This window comes from Lithobates pipiens, unplaced genomic scaffold (assembly GCF_037356315.1).
Source record: "Lithobates pipiens isolate NorthernLeopardFrog02 unplaced genomic scaffold, aLitPip1_a1.2 Scaffold_30, whole genome shotgun sequence".
Lineage (NCBI taxonomy): Eukaryota > Metazoa > Chordata > Amphibia > Anura > Ranidae > Lithobates > Lithobates pipiens.
The window spans coordinates 89,749,089-89,765,524 of NW_027507791.1; the positions used below are offsets into that span (position 1 = coordinate 89,749,089).

General features: G+C 44.1%; 1 protein-coding gene across 8 annotated transcripts in view; it reads left to right on the forward strand.

Annotated features, from left to right (window-relative positions):
- Positions 1 to 16,436, forward strand: part of DPF3 (double PHD fingers 3) — a 717,329-nt gene that overhangs the window by 220,418 nt on the left and 480,475 nt on the right. For all 8 annotated transcript variants that reach the window (XR_013264877.1, XM_077464591.1, XM_077464592.1 and 5 more), the window contains exon 3: positions 7,135 to 7,295. Coding sequence is in view for 7 of the 8 variants with exons in the window: in XM_077464591.1 (XP_077320717.1) it covers positions 7,135 to 7,295 (161 nt within the window). In the remaining variant the exon portion in view is untranslated. The remainder of the gene's footprint in view (positions 1 to 7,134; positions 7,296 to 16,436) is intronic.

Genomic DNA, 16,436 nt, shown 5'->3' on the forward strand with positions numbered 1-16,436 from the left:
GACCAAGCAGGTTGTGTGTTAGTGTTTAGCAGACTGTGCGTCAGTCCCTATACCGCTGAAGGACTGCTGCAGTATAGGGCAGCGGTCAGCAGTAGTGCACGGCAACCCTATGTATTGTGGACCGATAGCGGTCCTTACAGAACAGCAGACTGTAACGCACTCAGGCCTATGTACCGTAGCACCCTATACCAAGTTACCAGTCCTTATAAGAACTTTTGTGGACCAAGCAGGTTGTGTGTTAGTGATTAGCAGACTGTACGTCAGTCCCTATACCAATGAAGGACTGCTGCAGTATAGGGCAGCGGTCAGCAGTAGTGCACGGCAACCCTATGTATTGTGGACCGATAGCGGTCCTTACAGAACAGCAGACTGTAACGCACTCAGGCCTATGTACCGTAGCACCCTATACCAAGTTACCAGTCCTTATAAAAACTTTTGTGGACCAAGCAGGTTGTGTGTTAGTGTTTAGCAGACTGTGCGTCAGTCCCTATACCGCTGAAGGACTGCTGCAGTATAGGGCAGCGGTCAGCAGTAGTGCACGGCAACCCTATGTATTGTGGACCGATAGCGGTCCTTACAGAACAGCAGACTGTAACGCACTCAGGCCTATGTACCGTAGCACCCTATACCAAGTTACCAGTCCTTATAAGAACTTTTGTGGACCAAGCAGGTTGTGTGTTAGTGATTAGCAGACTGTACGTCAGTCCCTATACCAATGAAGGACTGCTGCAGTATAGGGCAGCGGTCAGCAGTAGTGCACGGCAACCCTATGTATTGTGGACCGATAGCGGTCCTTACAGAACAGCAGACTGTAACGCACTCAGGCCTATGTACCGTAGCACCCTATACCAAGTTACCAGTCCTTATAAGAACTTTTGTGGACCAAGCAGGTTGTGTGTTAGTGATTAGCAGACTGTACGTCAGTCCCTATACCAATGAAGGACTGCTGCAGTATAGGGCAGCGGTCAGCAGTAGTGCACGGCAACCCTATGTATTGTGGACCGATAGCGGTCCTTACAGAACAGCAGACTGTAACGCACTCAGGCCTATGTACCGTAGCACCCTATACCAAGTTACCAGTCCTTATAAGAACTTTTGTGGACCAAGCAGGTTGTGTGTTAGTGATTAGCAGACTGTACGTCAGTCCCTATACCAATGAAGGACTGCTGCAGTATAGGGCAGCGGTCAGCAGTAGTGCACGGCAACCCTATGTATTGTGGACCGATAGCGGTCCTTACAGAACAGCAGACTGTACTGCACTCAGGCCTATGTACCGTAGCACCCTATACCAAGTTACCAGTCCTTATAAAAACTTTTGTGGACCAAGCAGGTTGTGTGTTAGTGTTTAGCAGACTGTGCGTCAGTCCCTATACCGCTGAAGGACTGCTGCAGTATAGGGCAGCGGTCAGCAGTAGTGCACGGCAACCCTATGTATTGTGGACCGATAGCGGTCCTTACAGAACAGCAGACTGTAACGCACTCAGGCCTATGTACCGTAGCACCCTATACCAAGTTACCAGTCCTTATAAGAACTTTTGTGGACCAAGCAGGTTGTGTGTTAGTGATTAGCAGACTGTACGTCAGTCCCTATACCAATGAAGGACTGCTGCAGTATAGGGCAGCGGTCAGCAGTAGTGCACGGCAACCCTATGTATTGTGGACCGATAGCGGTCCTTACAGAACAGCAGACTGTACTGCACTCAGGCCTATGTACCGTAGCACCCTATACCAAGTTACCAGTCCTTATAAGAACTTTTGTGGACCAAGCAGGTTGTGTGTTAGTGATTAGCAGACTGTACGTCAGTCCCTATACCAATGAAGGACTGCTGCAGTATAGGGCAGCGGTCAGCAGTAGTGCACGGCAACCCTATGTATTGTGGACCGATAGCGGTCCTTACAGAACAGCAGACTGTACTGCACTCAGGCCTATGTACCGTAGCACCCTATACCAAGTTACCAGTCCTTATAAGAACTTTTGTGGACCAAGCAGGTTGTGTATTAGTGTTTAGCAGACTGTGCGTCAGTCCCTATACCGCTGAAGGACTGCTGCAGTATAGGGCAGCGGTCAGCAGTAGTGCACGGCAACCCTATGTATTGTGGACCGATAGCGGTCCTTACAGAACAGCAGACTGTACCGCACCCAAGCCTATGTACCGTAGCACCCTAGACAGACCAAGTTACCAGTCCTGATAAAGAGCTTTGTGGAACAAGTGAGTTGTGAATGATTAGCAGACTGCAGCAGAAGGGCAGCAGTCAAGTATAATATTCTTTCTATATTTGGAAGAAAGAATATTATACGTGTACAAGCCTATTACCGTACCACTGATACCAGTCCTGAAAAGAACCTTTGTGGAACTAATAGTAACAGCAAGTCTTTAAAATTATCCTCACTGCCTGACACACTGCTTCCTGCCTGTCCCTATACAAATTGGCAAAAAAGAGTAGGCTGGAACGATTAGCTGGAACAGCTCTTTTGTGGACCTGATAGTAACAGCTAATGATGATGATGATGATGATGATGAAGAAAGACTAATCTGGCTGAGCTGTCCCTAAAATAGCAGCATACAGCGCTCTGTCCCTTTATCTAAACTGACAAAAGAAACTCAGGCTGCTGACCTAACACCTATACCAGTCCTGAAAAGAACTTTTGTGTACCAAATAGCTAGCGTTTTCTCTGTCCCTACTCCACACAGGATCCTTTCCCTACAGTGACAGAAGAAAGAATGTAAAATGGCCACCGGATCGGGTGTATTTATAGGTTAGGGGGAATGTCCAAGTGTCCATGAGCTGTCATGTCTCAATTGGTTGTCCTGTAACACATGATAAACGTGTCACGAAAGGTTAAAGTTCTTGTATACATTAAACACGTAAGTCCGCCGGGGCGAACGACGGAAAAAGGCGTTCGAACCCGCGGACGGCGAAAGTCGGAAATTCGCCGCGAAACGACCGCCGGGCGAACCGTTCGGCCATCACTATCCTCACACTCTAAATTGAGCACGTGGCATTTTCTGTCACATTCATTTTTAGAGGTCTTTAGTTGACATGGTTTGATACGTCCACATCCCATACTGTTTTACATTTTCATGTTTATTCAAACAACCTAAGTCTTAGCTGACTCTGTAGTGTGTTCACTTTTAACCACTTCAGGACCGCCGTATTGCCAATGTACGTCAGCACAATGGCACAGGCAGGCACAATCACGTAGATGTACGTGATTGCCTTCCAGCGGGTGGGGGGTCCGATCGGACCCCCTCCCGTTGGATACGACGGTCCGGTTCGCTCCAGGAGCGCTCCGTGATGAGGGGATGGCCGTTGGTTTTCGGGCCACCCCCTCTGGATCGCTCCTGGCCAATGAGAAGCTTCCTCCCACTGTGTATTGTTTACACAGGAAGGAGGAAGTGATGTCATTCTCCTCGGGTCGGTCTTTTTGACCGGACTACGAGGAGAAGACTAATAGTAAGTGTGCACCAACACTACACTGACATGTAGGTACACACAGGCACACAAACCCCCCCCCCCCGCTAGGTAGCTAGTTATTTTTTTAGGTTCACCGCCAGGTTTTTATATCGCTAGGTACCCCGATATACTACCCAATAATGTTTTTAACCCCCTGATTGCCGCTAGTTAACCCTTTCACCCCCTTTTGCCAGTGTCACTAAGCGATCATTTTTCTGATCGCTGCATGTGTCGCTAGGTAGCTAGTTAGTTATTTTTTTAAGTTCACCGCCAGGTTTTTATAGCGCTAGGTACCCCGATATACTACCCAATAATGGTTTTAACCCCCTGATTGCCGCTAGTTAACCCTTTCACCCCCTTTTGCCAGTGTCACTAAGCGATCAATTTTCTGATCGCTGCATCAGTGTCGCTAGTGTCGCTAGGTAGCTAGTTATTTTTTTAGGTTCACCGCCAGGTTTTTATAGCGCTAGGTACCCCGATATACTACCCAATAATGGTTTTAACCCCCTGATTGCCGCTAGTTAACCCTTTCACCCCCTTTTGCCAGTGTCACTAAGCGATCATTTTTCTGATCGCTGCATGTGTCGCTAGGTAGCTAGTTATTTTTTTAGGTTCACCGCCAGGTTTTTATAGCGCTAGGTACCCCGATATACTACCCAATAATGGTTTTAACCCCCTGATTGCCGCTAGTTAACCCTTTCACCCCCTTTTGCCAGTGTCACTAAGCGATCATTTTTCTGATCGCTGCATCAGTGTCGCTAGTGTCGCTAGGTAGCTAGTTATTTTTTTAGGTTCACCGCCAGGTTTTTATAGCGCTAGGTACTCCGATATACTACCCAATAATGGTTTTAACCCCCTGATTGCTGCTAGTTAACCCTTTCACCCCCTTTCACCAGCGATCACAGTATAAGTGTCACTGGTGACGCTGGTTAGCCAGTTAGGTATTTAGGTTCCCCGTCAGGTTTTTATATAGCGCCAGGGACCCCCATATACTACCTAATAAAAATTTGAACCCCCTGATTGCCCCTAGTTAACCCTTTCACCACTGATCACCGTATAAGTGTTACGGGTGACTCTGGTTAGTTTGTTTTTTATAGCATCAGGGCACCCACCATTTATTACCCAATAAAGGTTTAACCCCCTGATCACCCGGCGGGTGATATCAATTAGGTTTTAGGGTCAGGGTCTGCGTCGCCCCAAGCAGCGCTAGGTTAGTGCCAGTACCGCTAACACCCACACGCAAAGCATACACCTCCCGTAGTGCTATAGAATCTGAACAGATCAATATCTGATCTGATCAGATCTATACTAGCATCCCCAGCAGTTTAGGGTTCCAAAAAAACGCATTGTTAGCGGGATCAGCCCAGATACCTGCTAGCACCTGCGTTTTGCCCCTCTGCCCAGCCCACCCAAGTGCAGTATCGATCGATCACTGTCACTTACAAAACACTAAACACATAACTGCAGCGATCGCAGAGTCAGGCCTGATCCCTGCCATCGCTAACAGGTTTTTTGGTAGCATTTTATATTTAAATCCGGAAGGCAGTGCTTGGTTTTCGGGGTCCCGTACGTGGCTAGGCTCCCAAAAAGTCCCCCACATGTGGTATCCCCGTACTCGGGAGAAGCAGCAGAATTTCATTTGGGGTGTAATTTGACTTCTGCCCATAGCATGTGTGAGCAATATATCATTTAGTGACAACTTTGTGCAAAAAAAAAAAAAGTTTGTAATCTTCCCGCAACTTTTGGCAAAATATAAAATATTCCATGGACTCAACATGCCTCTCAGTAAATAGCTTGGGGTGTCTACTTTCCAAAATGGGGTCATTTGGGGGGGCTTTGTGCTATTTTGGCATTTTATGGCCTTCGAAACTGTGATAGGTAGTGAGGAGTTAAATCAAAAATTTGCACCCTTAGAAATCCTGAAGGTGGTGATTGGTTTTCGGGGTGCCGTGCGCGACTAGACTCCCAAAAAGTCCCACACATGTGGTATCCCCGTACTCAGGAGAAGCAGCAGAATGTATTTTGGGGTGTCATTTCACATATGCCCATAGCATGTGTGAGCAATATATCATTTAGTGACAACTTTGTGCAAAAAAAAAAAAGTTTGTAATATTCCCGCAACTTGTGGCAAAATATAAAATATTCCATGGACTCAACATGCCTCTCAGTAAATAGCTTGGGGTGTCTACTTTCCAAAATGGGGTCATTTTGGGGGGTTTTGTGCTATTTTGGCATTTTATGGCCTTCGAAACTGTGATAGGTAGTGAGGAGTTAAATCAAAAATTTGCACCCTTAGAAATCCTGAAGGTGGTGATTGGTTTTCGGGGTGCCGTGCGCGACTAGACTCCCAAAAAGTCCTACACATGTGGTATCCCCATACTCGGGAGAAGTAGCGGAATATATTTTGGGGTGCAATTCCACATATAACTATGGCATGTGTGAGCAATATATCATTTAGTGACAACTTTTTGTCATTATTCAATCCCTTAGGACAAAAAAAATAAATATTCAATGGGCTCAACATACCCATCAGCAATTTCCTTGGGGTGTCTACTTTCCAAAATGGGGTCATTTGGGGGGGATTTGTACTGCCCTGCCATTTTAGCACCTCAAGAAATGAGATCGGCAGTCATAAATTAAAAGCTGTGTAAATTCCAGAAAATGTACTCTAGTTTGTAGACGCTATAACTTTTGCGCAAACCAAAAAATATACGCTTATTGACATTTTTTTTACTAAAGACATGTGGCTGAATAAATTTTGCCCTCAATGTATGACTAAAATTTAGTTTATTCGATTTTTCTTATAACAAAAAGAAGAAAATATCTTTTTTTTTTCAAAATTTTCGCTCTTTTTCTATTTATATCGCAAAAAAAAAAAATCGCAGAGGCAATCAAATACCATCAAAAGAAAGCTCTATTTGTGGGAAGAAAAGGACGCAAATTTCGTTTGGGTGCAATATTGCATGACCGCGCAATTACCAGTTAAAGCAGCGCAGTGCGAAATTGGAAAAAGACCTCTGGTCCTTAAGGTGTTTATTGGTCCGGGGCTGAAGTGGTTAATATAACAGGGTCTATCTTTCCTTTCTGACCACGCTGATACTCAGTATTATCTTTTCTTATAATAACCATCCCTGCACGTCTGTAACCTGGACACAGACACCTCTGTAGTGCTTCTACTATTTTATTTACTTTTATATTTTGTTTTACATTTTCTGGTAGTTTTTATATCTCTATTGTTGTTCTTTATTTGCACTCCCTGGCGTTTACACTACTATTACATTGCATAGCTGATATTTTACATGTCATTTACTCTCACTCCACGTATTTTTAGACTTATAACTTCTTAGCCATTTTTATAACTACAAAGGACCATTCCAAATTCTCTCACCTATGAACCAGGAAATTAGGGCTTAAGACCCCCTCCTGACTAGCATTCTTTATTAGAATAGCGCGACACCAACCACCCCTCTGTTAAAATCTGCTGGATTCGGTTTGATCCATTCCGGTGTACGCAGCAGTTCCACGGTCCACCATTCAATTAAAGGCAGCGCAGGAATAATCACTTTCTTATTCTGATTACTAAATGTGTTTATATTGGAATGTATAGTTATCTATCGACTCTGTGAGTTTCCTTTCCAGAGCTCTGATGTCATTATTTAGCATTCCTCTCTCTTGCAGACTTGGAGATCAGTTCTACAAAGAAGCGATTGAGCATTGCCGCAACTACAACGCCAGACTATGTGCTGACCGCAGTGTCCGCCTTCCCTTCCTTGACTCACAGACTGGTGTGGCTCAAAACAATTGCTACATCTGGATGGAGAAAAGGCACAGAGGGCCAGGTAGAGTACTGGTCAGTGCATTCATGCAGCATCTATCTATCTATGCAAATATTGTTAATGTCAAGCAATCTGAATCCCCTGTATAGAACATTGTGCTGTTGTATTTCCTGTGTAACCAAGTAACTTCCGTGACTGCTCTGACAGATCTGCAATTGCACCATTTTGTTAATGTGCAAAACTTGGTTTCTCTTTGATTGCATAGTGAATATCAACTACCAAGGGAGTATGAAAACCAGGCAGCAGCTAAAGAATCAAATATACTGACATAGGTTTAGAACAACAGTGTCTTTTTGTCAGACATCAAAATTATGGGGGCACAGTTGACTGACTCTAACAGGTCCTTATTGTATTTAGATATGTTTATTTCAAAGACAAACTAGAGATTCCTAACTGTGAAAATATCCATAGGTGGTATGAAGACAAGGTGGTATTCGGGTTATTTCCTTTCCTTTTTTTTCTCAAGGTGGTCTTCTTAGTTCATGAGAATTAGGGATGCACCAATATATTGGCCGCCAAAAATATTTGCCTGAAAATAGGGTTGTTGGCTCTTTGCCGATAGTATGCCATTATCTGCATTTTTTTTTTCTATGTCCCATTGACTTCAATACAAAATCACATCCATTGACTTCAATGCAATATTATGTGCGATTGATTTCATTGCAAAATCGTGTCCCAATGACAAAATCACCCCCTAGCGAATGCATTACAAAATCGCATCCTATTTACTTCAAAGCAAAAATGTCCCCTATTGACTGCAATGCAAAATCGCATCCTAGTGACGTCAATGTAAAAAATGCCAGATACATTAACTGCTGCACTGTGGGGATGCCGATGCTCATGGCCGATGGTCGTGATGACCGCCGGGCACGAGAGGCAGAACACGGAAGTGTGTGTGTAAACACACAAATCCCTGTTCTGCTCAGTCAGGAGTGACAGATCGTGTGTTCCTAATAGCTAGGAACCACGATCCGTCAGTCCCCTCCCCGTTCAGTTAGAAAGACATAGCAGGGAACACAGTTAACCCCTTGATCGCCCCCTCGTGTTAACCCCTTCCCTGCCAGTGACATTTTTACAGTAATCAGTGCATTTCTATAGCACTGATCGCTGTATAAATGCCAATCCAAAAATGTGTCAAAAGTGTCCGATGTAATATCGAATTTCGAAATTAACCTTGGCAAGTCTGAGATCTTAAATATTAACATCAGTAGACAGGAAGAGGCGAAACTCCATACGGAATTCTGTTTTCCTTGGCGAAAGGAGATTAAATACCTGGGAGTTTACCTCTCTGATACTATTAGGAAAATATATGTGAATAATTATATCCCATTATTAGATGAAATGAAAAGAGAAATAAAAAAAATTTCAACATGCCCTCTCTCTTGGTTAGGGCGGATCAATGCGGTTAAAATGGTGCTGGTCCCAAAGATTTTATACAAGTTTCAAATGCTGCCCATCTCGCTCCCCCAGGCCTTTTTTAAAACCTTAAAAGGATTAATCTCTAAGTATATATGGCAATATAAAAAACTGAGAATCGCTTTCGCGGTGTTAAGCAGGGGAAAAAAACAGGGGGGCTTAGCAGTTCCGGATCTTAAAAAATATTACAATGCAGTGGCTCTTGCACGGGTGGTGGAATGGGCGAATGAGGCAAATGATAAGAGGTGGGTGAGTTTATAAAATTTAATGAGTCAAGCACAATTAGGACGAATAATATGGAACCCTCCACAGTTTAGGCCAATAGGTATGAATACACACAAAATAACACGTATTGCACTTAAAGTATGGGATCAAATTCATACACAAAATAACTGGAGTTATAATTCACCCTTGATTTTTCTTAAGGAAAATTACTATTTTACACCGGGGAAACAGGAAGTGGGGGGTAATTGGATAACAAAAGGCAATGCACAAGTAAAAGCTATATTAATTAGAGGTAAATTAGCTACATTTCAAGTACTGAGTATAGACACTGAACTTATGAGGATTGATGCATGGCGGTATCTCCAGCTAAGCCATTTTATTGCAAAATTACCCCACCCAATTCGAAGCGAAGAAGAATACAGGCCCCTTGAGCGGCTCTGTTTGAGAGAAAAATCAAAAAATAACATAGCTCGAATATATAAAATTCTTTTAGAGGGTGACGGACTGGAGGGCCCACCGTACATCAAAAAATGGGAAAGTGATTTGGGGTCACAATATAGTGCACAGATTAGTAAGAAAATATTTAAATTGATTCACTGCTCTGCGGTTGATAATAAGATGATAGAGATGAATTACAAGTGCCACGCAAGGTGGTACGACAGCCCCGACAAATTGGGCAAATACGTAGAAGAGCAGTCCTCAGATTGTTGGCGAGGGTGCAAAAAAATAGGGACAATGGCCCACATATGGTGGGATTGCCCCACTGTTAAAAAATACTGGAGGAAAGTCTTAGGTTTAATAAAGGTTGTAACAAATAAAGAAATAAGAGAAGATCCATGGACCGTTTTGTTCCACAGGACAGACGAACCTGTAAAGCAATATAAAGCCTCGGTAATTCCCATACTGCTTGACGCCGCCAAAAGCCTAATCCCAAAAAAATGGAGGGAGAAGGAGAGCCCTAAAATACGGGACTGGATTTTCAGAGTAAATGAAATACAAAATATAGAAAGTTCTAATGAAGGGGGAGAGGAGCCAATAGCAGGAGAGGGTTGTATGGACAAATGGGCATCTTGGAAAGAATTTAAAAAATCATAGAGATACGTAGAGGAAATTACACAATAAGTCAGTGAAAAATAATACCTAGCCAGAAAAAGAAGATTTAACCATGAACCTCGTGAGATTTCTGCAAGGATGGGAGGGGGGGAGGAGGGAGGGGGTAGGTAGAAGGGAATATAATGTTAAGTTTTGTATGTATAAACTATTAAGAAATTAAGAAACACTGGTATCTGGAATAATGTATTTTATACTTTGTTGGAAAAGGAAAAAAAATCGAAATAAAGAATAAAAAAAAAAAGTGTCCGAAGTGTCTGCCATAATGTCACAGTCCCGATTAAAAATCGCAGTTTGCTGCCATTACTAATAAACAAAAAAAAATGATACAAATGCTATAAATCTATCCCCTATTTTGTAGACACAATATGTAGAATACATATGGGCCTAAACTGAGAAAAAATGTGTTTTGTAAAAAAAAAAAAAGTGATATTTATTATAGCAAAAAGTACAAAATATTGTGTTTTTTTTTCAAAATGTACGTTTTTTTTGTTTATAGCGCAAAACATAAAAACAGCAGAGGCGATCAAATACCACCAAAAGAAAGCTCTATTTGTTGGGGAAAAAAAGGACATCAATTTTGTTTGGGTGCAGCGTCGTGCGACCACACAATTGTCAGTTAAAGAGACGCAGTGCTGAATCTGAAAAAATGGTCCAGTCATTCAGCAGCCAAATCTTATGGGGCTGAAGTGGTTAATAATATTTCGGTGCACCACTAATAAGAATGATACAAGGCAGTAAATGCTTTATAATTTGCATCTACTGTAGTCTTTTGTGGTGGGTCAAATCCCTTATTAAAAGTTCTCGTGGCAAGTCTGTACATTATTTTTTTAGCTTAGTCCTCTGCAATTTGTTATGCTGCCTAAACCGGTTTATATCTAGCAGCCCTGAGTTTCCTCTTCTCATAGGAAGCTGCTACCTGTGGGGCCATTCATGCAGGCTTGCTCCCAAGCCTCCCTGTCTAGGTCTATAGGAATAGACAGCGGGGCTTGGCCCTGCCCCTCGTCACTGGTTTTGAGTGACAGCAGCAGGACCAGAAAGTGAGGGTAGAGAGCCACTGCAGACAGGCACACCACTGGATTGAATGAGGGCTCAGGTAAGTGTAAGGGGGGGTGGGTGGTACTAATACCTAAATACTTTTTTACCCTAATGCAAGGAATGCATTAAGGTTAAAAATGTTTAGACTTTATAACCACTTTAAGCTTGCCATACATGGATCAAAATTTGTCAGGTTTAGCAGAGACTGACAAATTTTGACCCATGTTTGGCCTGCAGTGCCATCCACTCGATTGACATCACAGGCAATAGGCTGCGGTGCTAATCGGTGTATTTGTTTCAGTGCTCACCAAGTTACCAAAAAATATATTTATTCATTGGAAGCATTAAATAAAATGGAGCTGACACCTTCTAAGTAGACTAAAAAACCCAATTAAATGTGCATAAACTGTTTCCAACTTCATACTCTAAAAAAGTAGTAGTCCAATTGAAAAAATGTAACACTCGTAAAGGATGTGGTATCTAAAGATGTAGCTCTTACACTGCGTTTTTACTTGTAGTCTTCTACAGATACTGTTTCAAAGTCTCCACCTAGGTTGCAGTGATAGACTTGAGCAGAATATGCAGATGTATTAAGTGGAGACTTTGGAACATAGCATCTATAGCAGGACTAACACTCAACATAAGGAATACATTCCTAGGTTGCCTTTTCTAATGGGACCACCAATGCCAGAGTAATTTTTCCTTGCTCTAACATCAGGACATTTGTTTTCTCCAAATGACCTATAATGGCAGGCATTTATCTCCTACTGACCAATAATGCTGGGCAATTTCCCCCACTGACCATTTACCCAGGCATGTGCCTCCCACGAACAACGGGGCATTTAATTTTTCTCCTACTGACCTTTTTTTTTTTTAATAGAGTATGTCATTGGGATCCATTAATTCACATTTAATAGCGTATATGTGCCATTACAATTTTTCATGTTTGATTTTTTTTTTTTTTTTCAGTTGTTATTGAATAAATATATGTTTTAGTATAATGAGTGACTCGATCTCTTTACTTTTTAAATTTTCTTTTTAACTTTTTTTTTTCTGGCAGCTCTATGTATGTTTTACTACTTTCAGTCTTCATTGGTTCCAGATATTAATAATTATTCCTTGGGGAATCTCCAATATCTCTGCACTCTTCATGTACTCCAAAAACAAATCTGGTACAGTACATTCTTATGCCGCGTACACACGGTCGAGTCTTTACCAAGGCATTGGCTCCAGTTTTGGCATTGCTGCGGCAACGTAGGATCGCATTCGTGGGATACCTAGACAATCTCCTCCTGAGGGCATCTTCCACCTCAAAGTTAGAGGAGGATGTGGTGATCACCATGCAGACCCTGCAAGAATTTGGGTGGCTGTTGAACCTAAAGAAGTCGGTGATTGTACCGACCCAGCATCTGGAGTACCTTGGCGTTTTTTTCTCCCTTCAGACAAACTGCAGACTCTCAGATCCTTGGTAAAACTGCTTATGAACCGCAAGTGGTCATCACTACGCTTTTTGCATGCGAGTCCTGGTGAGCCAGTCAGTCAGAGACTCACTGATCTGGTGATTCAGTCCGGGAAATCGTTCCTGGCCTCTGAAGTGGACAGTGATCACAACGGACACCAGCCTATCCGGCTGGGGTGGAGTGATGGGGTTTCAGTCGGCGCAGGGCCTCTGGTCGATGGAAGAATCCAAGTTGCCGATCAGTCTGCTTGAGTTGAGAGCGATCAGGCTATGCCTCTCCACATGGTTGATGAGAATTCAGGGGCATCCGATCAGGATCCAGTCAGACAACGCCACGGCTGTGATATACGTCAATCACCGAGGGGGAACAAGAAGCTCAGCCGCTGCACGGGAGGTCGCTCACATACTTTGGTGGGCAGAGCGACACGTACTGGCCCAGTCGGCCATTTACATCCCGGGAGTGGAGAACTGGCAGGCGGACTATCTGAGTCGCCAGATGCTGGACCCAGGAGAATGGACATTGCATCTGGAGATATTCAGGTTACTGTGCCTGAAGTAAGGCACACCAGGCGTGGATCTTCTGGCCTCCCGTCTCAATCGTAAGGTGCCAAGATTCGTGTCCAGGACAAGAGATCCTTAGACAGACGCCTCAGATGCACTGGTGGCTCCGTGGGATCAGTACCAGCTGATCTACGCCTTTCCTCCACTGAAACTGTTACCACGCCTGCTTCGCAGAGTGGAAGCCGAGGGGATACCCGTAATACTGGTTCCCACAGATTGGCCTCAGCGTCCTTGGTACGCAGACCTGGTGCATCTGGTGGGAGACGCTCCCTGGCGACTGCCATTGCTAGAGGACCTTCTGTCTCAAGGTCCGATTTTCCATCCTGCTTTACCATTGCTGGCTTTAACGGCATGGCTATTGAGAGCCAGGTGTTGAGGAACCAGGGTCTGTCGGACTCGGTGATCCCAACTATGTTAAGGGCACGAAAATCTTCTTCCCGGAAGATATACCATTGTACCTGGAAGGCCTACATCTCCATGTGTGAGGAGAAAGGATGGCATCCGTGCTCCTTTTCTACATCCAGGATCCTGCTGTTTCTTTAGCAAGGAGTAGACCAGAAGTTGGCGTTAAGCACCATTAAGGGGAAAATTTCAGCCTCGGCTGTCTTTTTTCAGTGACACCTGGCGTCTCACTCATTAGTGAGTACCTTCGTTCAGGGGGTACAACATGTAGTCCCTCCGGTGCGTCTACCGTTACCCCCATGGGATTTGAACCTAGCGTTATCGGCGTTTCAAAAACCGCCGTTTGAAAATATCAGGGAGATTCCCCTGTTGACTCTTTCCAAGAAAGCGGTCTTTCTAGTGGCATCACATCGACCAGGTGGGCTTTGGAACTGACGGCCTTGTCTTACAAGTTGCCTTATCTGGTTATCCACAAGGATAAGGTGGTGTTGTGGCTGCAACCGTCTTTTCTACCGAAAGTGGTCTCGGCTTTTCATATTAATGAGGACATTGTATTACCATCTCTGTGTCCTAAGCCGAAACACCCTAAGGAGGTGGCCCTTCACGCTCTGGATGTGGTTCGGGCTCTGAAGGTGTATTTGTCTACCACTGCTCCCTTTTGGAAGTCAGACTCGCTGTTTGTTTCGGTGGCTGGTCCCAAGAAAGGCATGTCGGTCTCGTCGGCCACCATTTCCAGGTGGATCAGACAGATTGTAGTACAAGCCTACGCCTTGAAAGGGCAGGTGCCCCCCTTTCCGGTCACGGCCCACTCCACAAGGGCAATCAGAAAGTCTTAAGCCTTCCGACACCAAGTGTCTGTCGCTCAGGTGTGTAAAGCGGCGACCTGGTCATCTGTCCGCGCGTTTACCAAGTTCTACAAGGTAGACGTCAGTGCATCGGCTGATGCCTGTTTTGGCCGCAAAGTTTTGCAGGCATCCGTATAGTTGCAATTGAATATGCAATTGAATATGCAATATATTTTATTTTTTCCTGTTTTTTCGATAAAAATGCAGTACCATTAATTTAATGCTATTTGCATTACATTCCACAGTTTTTGGTGCGGCTGTGGGTAGTCACTGTTGAGGGTACCCTGGATTTGTGGGGGATTTCTCCATGCACTGTTGTTTTTTGTGGGTAAAGTTTCACTAGTTCCCACTTGCCATGGTGGATGAAGTTTTCTATGCTGTTTTCCCACCCCTCGTTTGTAACTGCTTAGGGACGTCCCAATGGCTAAGAGAGGAACTGTGTCGGTCGGTGAATATAAGAGAAAATAGGATTTTTTTGTACTCACCGTAAAATCCTTTTATCTGTAATTCACCGACCAATACAGCACCCGCCCCTCCTTTTTATCTTTACTTTTTACTACTTGTTGATGTATTGATGGCTGCATGGCAGGCTTGAGGGTTGTTGCCCAAGGGACCACCCCTGGGCAGAACTAAGGGTCCGTTCACACAGGGGCAACACGACTTTTGGAGGCAACTTGGACACGACTTGAGGCGACTTACAACACGACAAGCCCCCAAAGACGGAAGACCCCCGGAGCTGTGCAATAAACTATTTTAACCCTGTGTTGTGTTTTGTTTTTTTACATTTATGTACATGCTTTTTAAATGTTGTCCGACCTGAGGCGACTAGGGGCGACCTGAAGTCGGATCGGAGTTGCCCCTGTGTGAACGGACCCTAAGAGTTCTGAGTGTTGTATTACAACTAATGCCTAGTATCTCCTAGTAATAGGGCATAACAACCCAATGGCTAAGAGAGGAGCTGTGTCGGACGGCGAATTACAGAAAAAAGGATTTTACGGTGAGTACAAAAAATCCTATTAGTGGCCAGAATCATAACTTACAAAATTCCTGCTAAATCTAAAAGATAAAATTGTATTGAGGTAATAAAAAAAGCTCTGTATGTGAATGAGGTCTTAGGGCTCATTCACGTGGGTGCTGTGTCCTGTACAGTGAAAAACAGTTTTATTTATTTTTAAGTGCCTGGAGCAGTCTGCAAGCAGACAATATTATGCTATGGGGACGCAGCAACTGTATGAACACAGCAGCAGGTCCTAATTTGACAGGAATGTAGGTATAGGTGTATGGCCCCAAACACAGACAGTGTGCATTCCGGTCCATTCGCCTGCACCTGCACACCTGTCAAATTAGGACCTATGGCTGTGTTTGCACAGTTGCTGCATCCCCATAGAGTAACGGGCAACTTGAGCCACACAAACAAACCACTCATTCAAACTGTATGCACAAGAGGACCCATGAGAATAAGCTTGGGACGGTGTAAGTAGAGCAGTGTTTTTTACAATTACATCTTTTATTATTTATTCACAACGGCCCTGTTGGGGGACTTTGGTAAAATATCATGGGTCTAAACAGGCGGGATAGTAGAGGAGTGATGCTGGCAGTACAGCGGGGGGATAAGGGGGGGGGGGCAGGGTAGCACATGGGGGGCCTGGGCAGCAGGGGGAACCCAATGTACAGTAGGGGGTGATTGGTGCAACAGGGGATGGGGCCAATTACAAGAACCGATCTCCCTGTATGACTATCCATGAAGCAGCTGAAAGCCACGTGAGGGAGAAGTGGAGAAGCTGGCTCTCGGAGTGGTGCAGAAAACTATGGCAGTGTTGCAGTTTCTGCACCACAACTGACATCTGTGGGGACGTGTGAACGGGGGCACATAAAAAAAATTGTTTTCTGTGTGCCCTAGCAGAGAGCTGCATTTTTCTTATGCAGAAAAATGCAGCAATCTTCTACATTGTGAACAACAAGCCCTAATAAAATAGTAATTGATATTTAGCGCAAAATCTATTTTAGTTGTTTGTTTCAAGTTTGATTCAGGAATCAATCAAGATTGATTCTTGAGGCCCTTAAAATGCCTTGACATTACAAATCCCC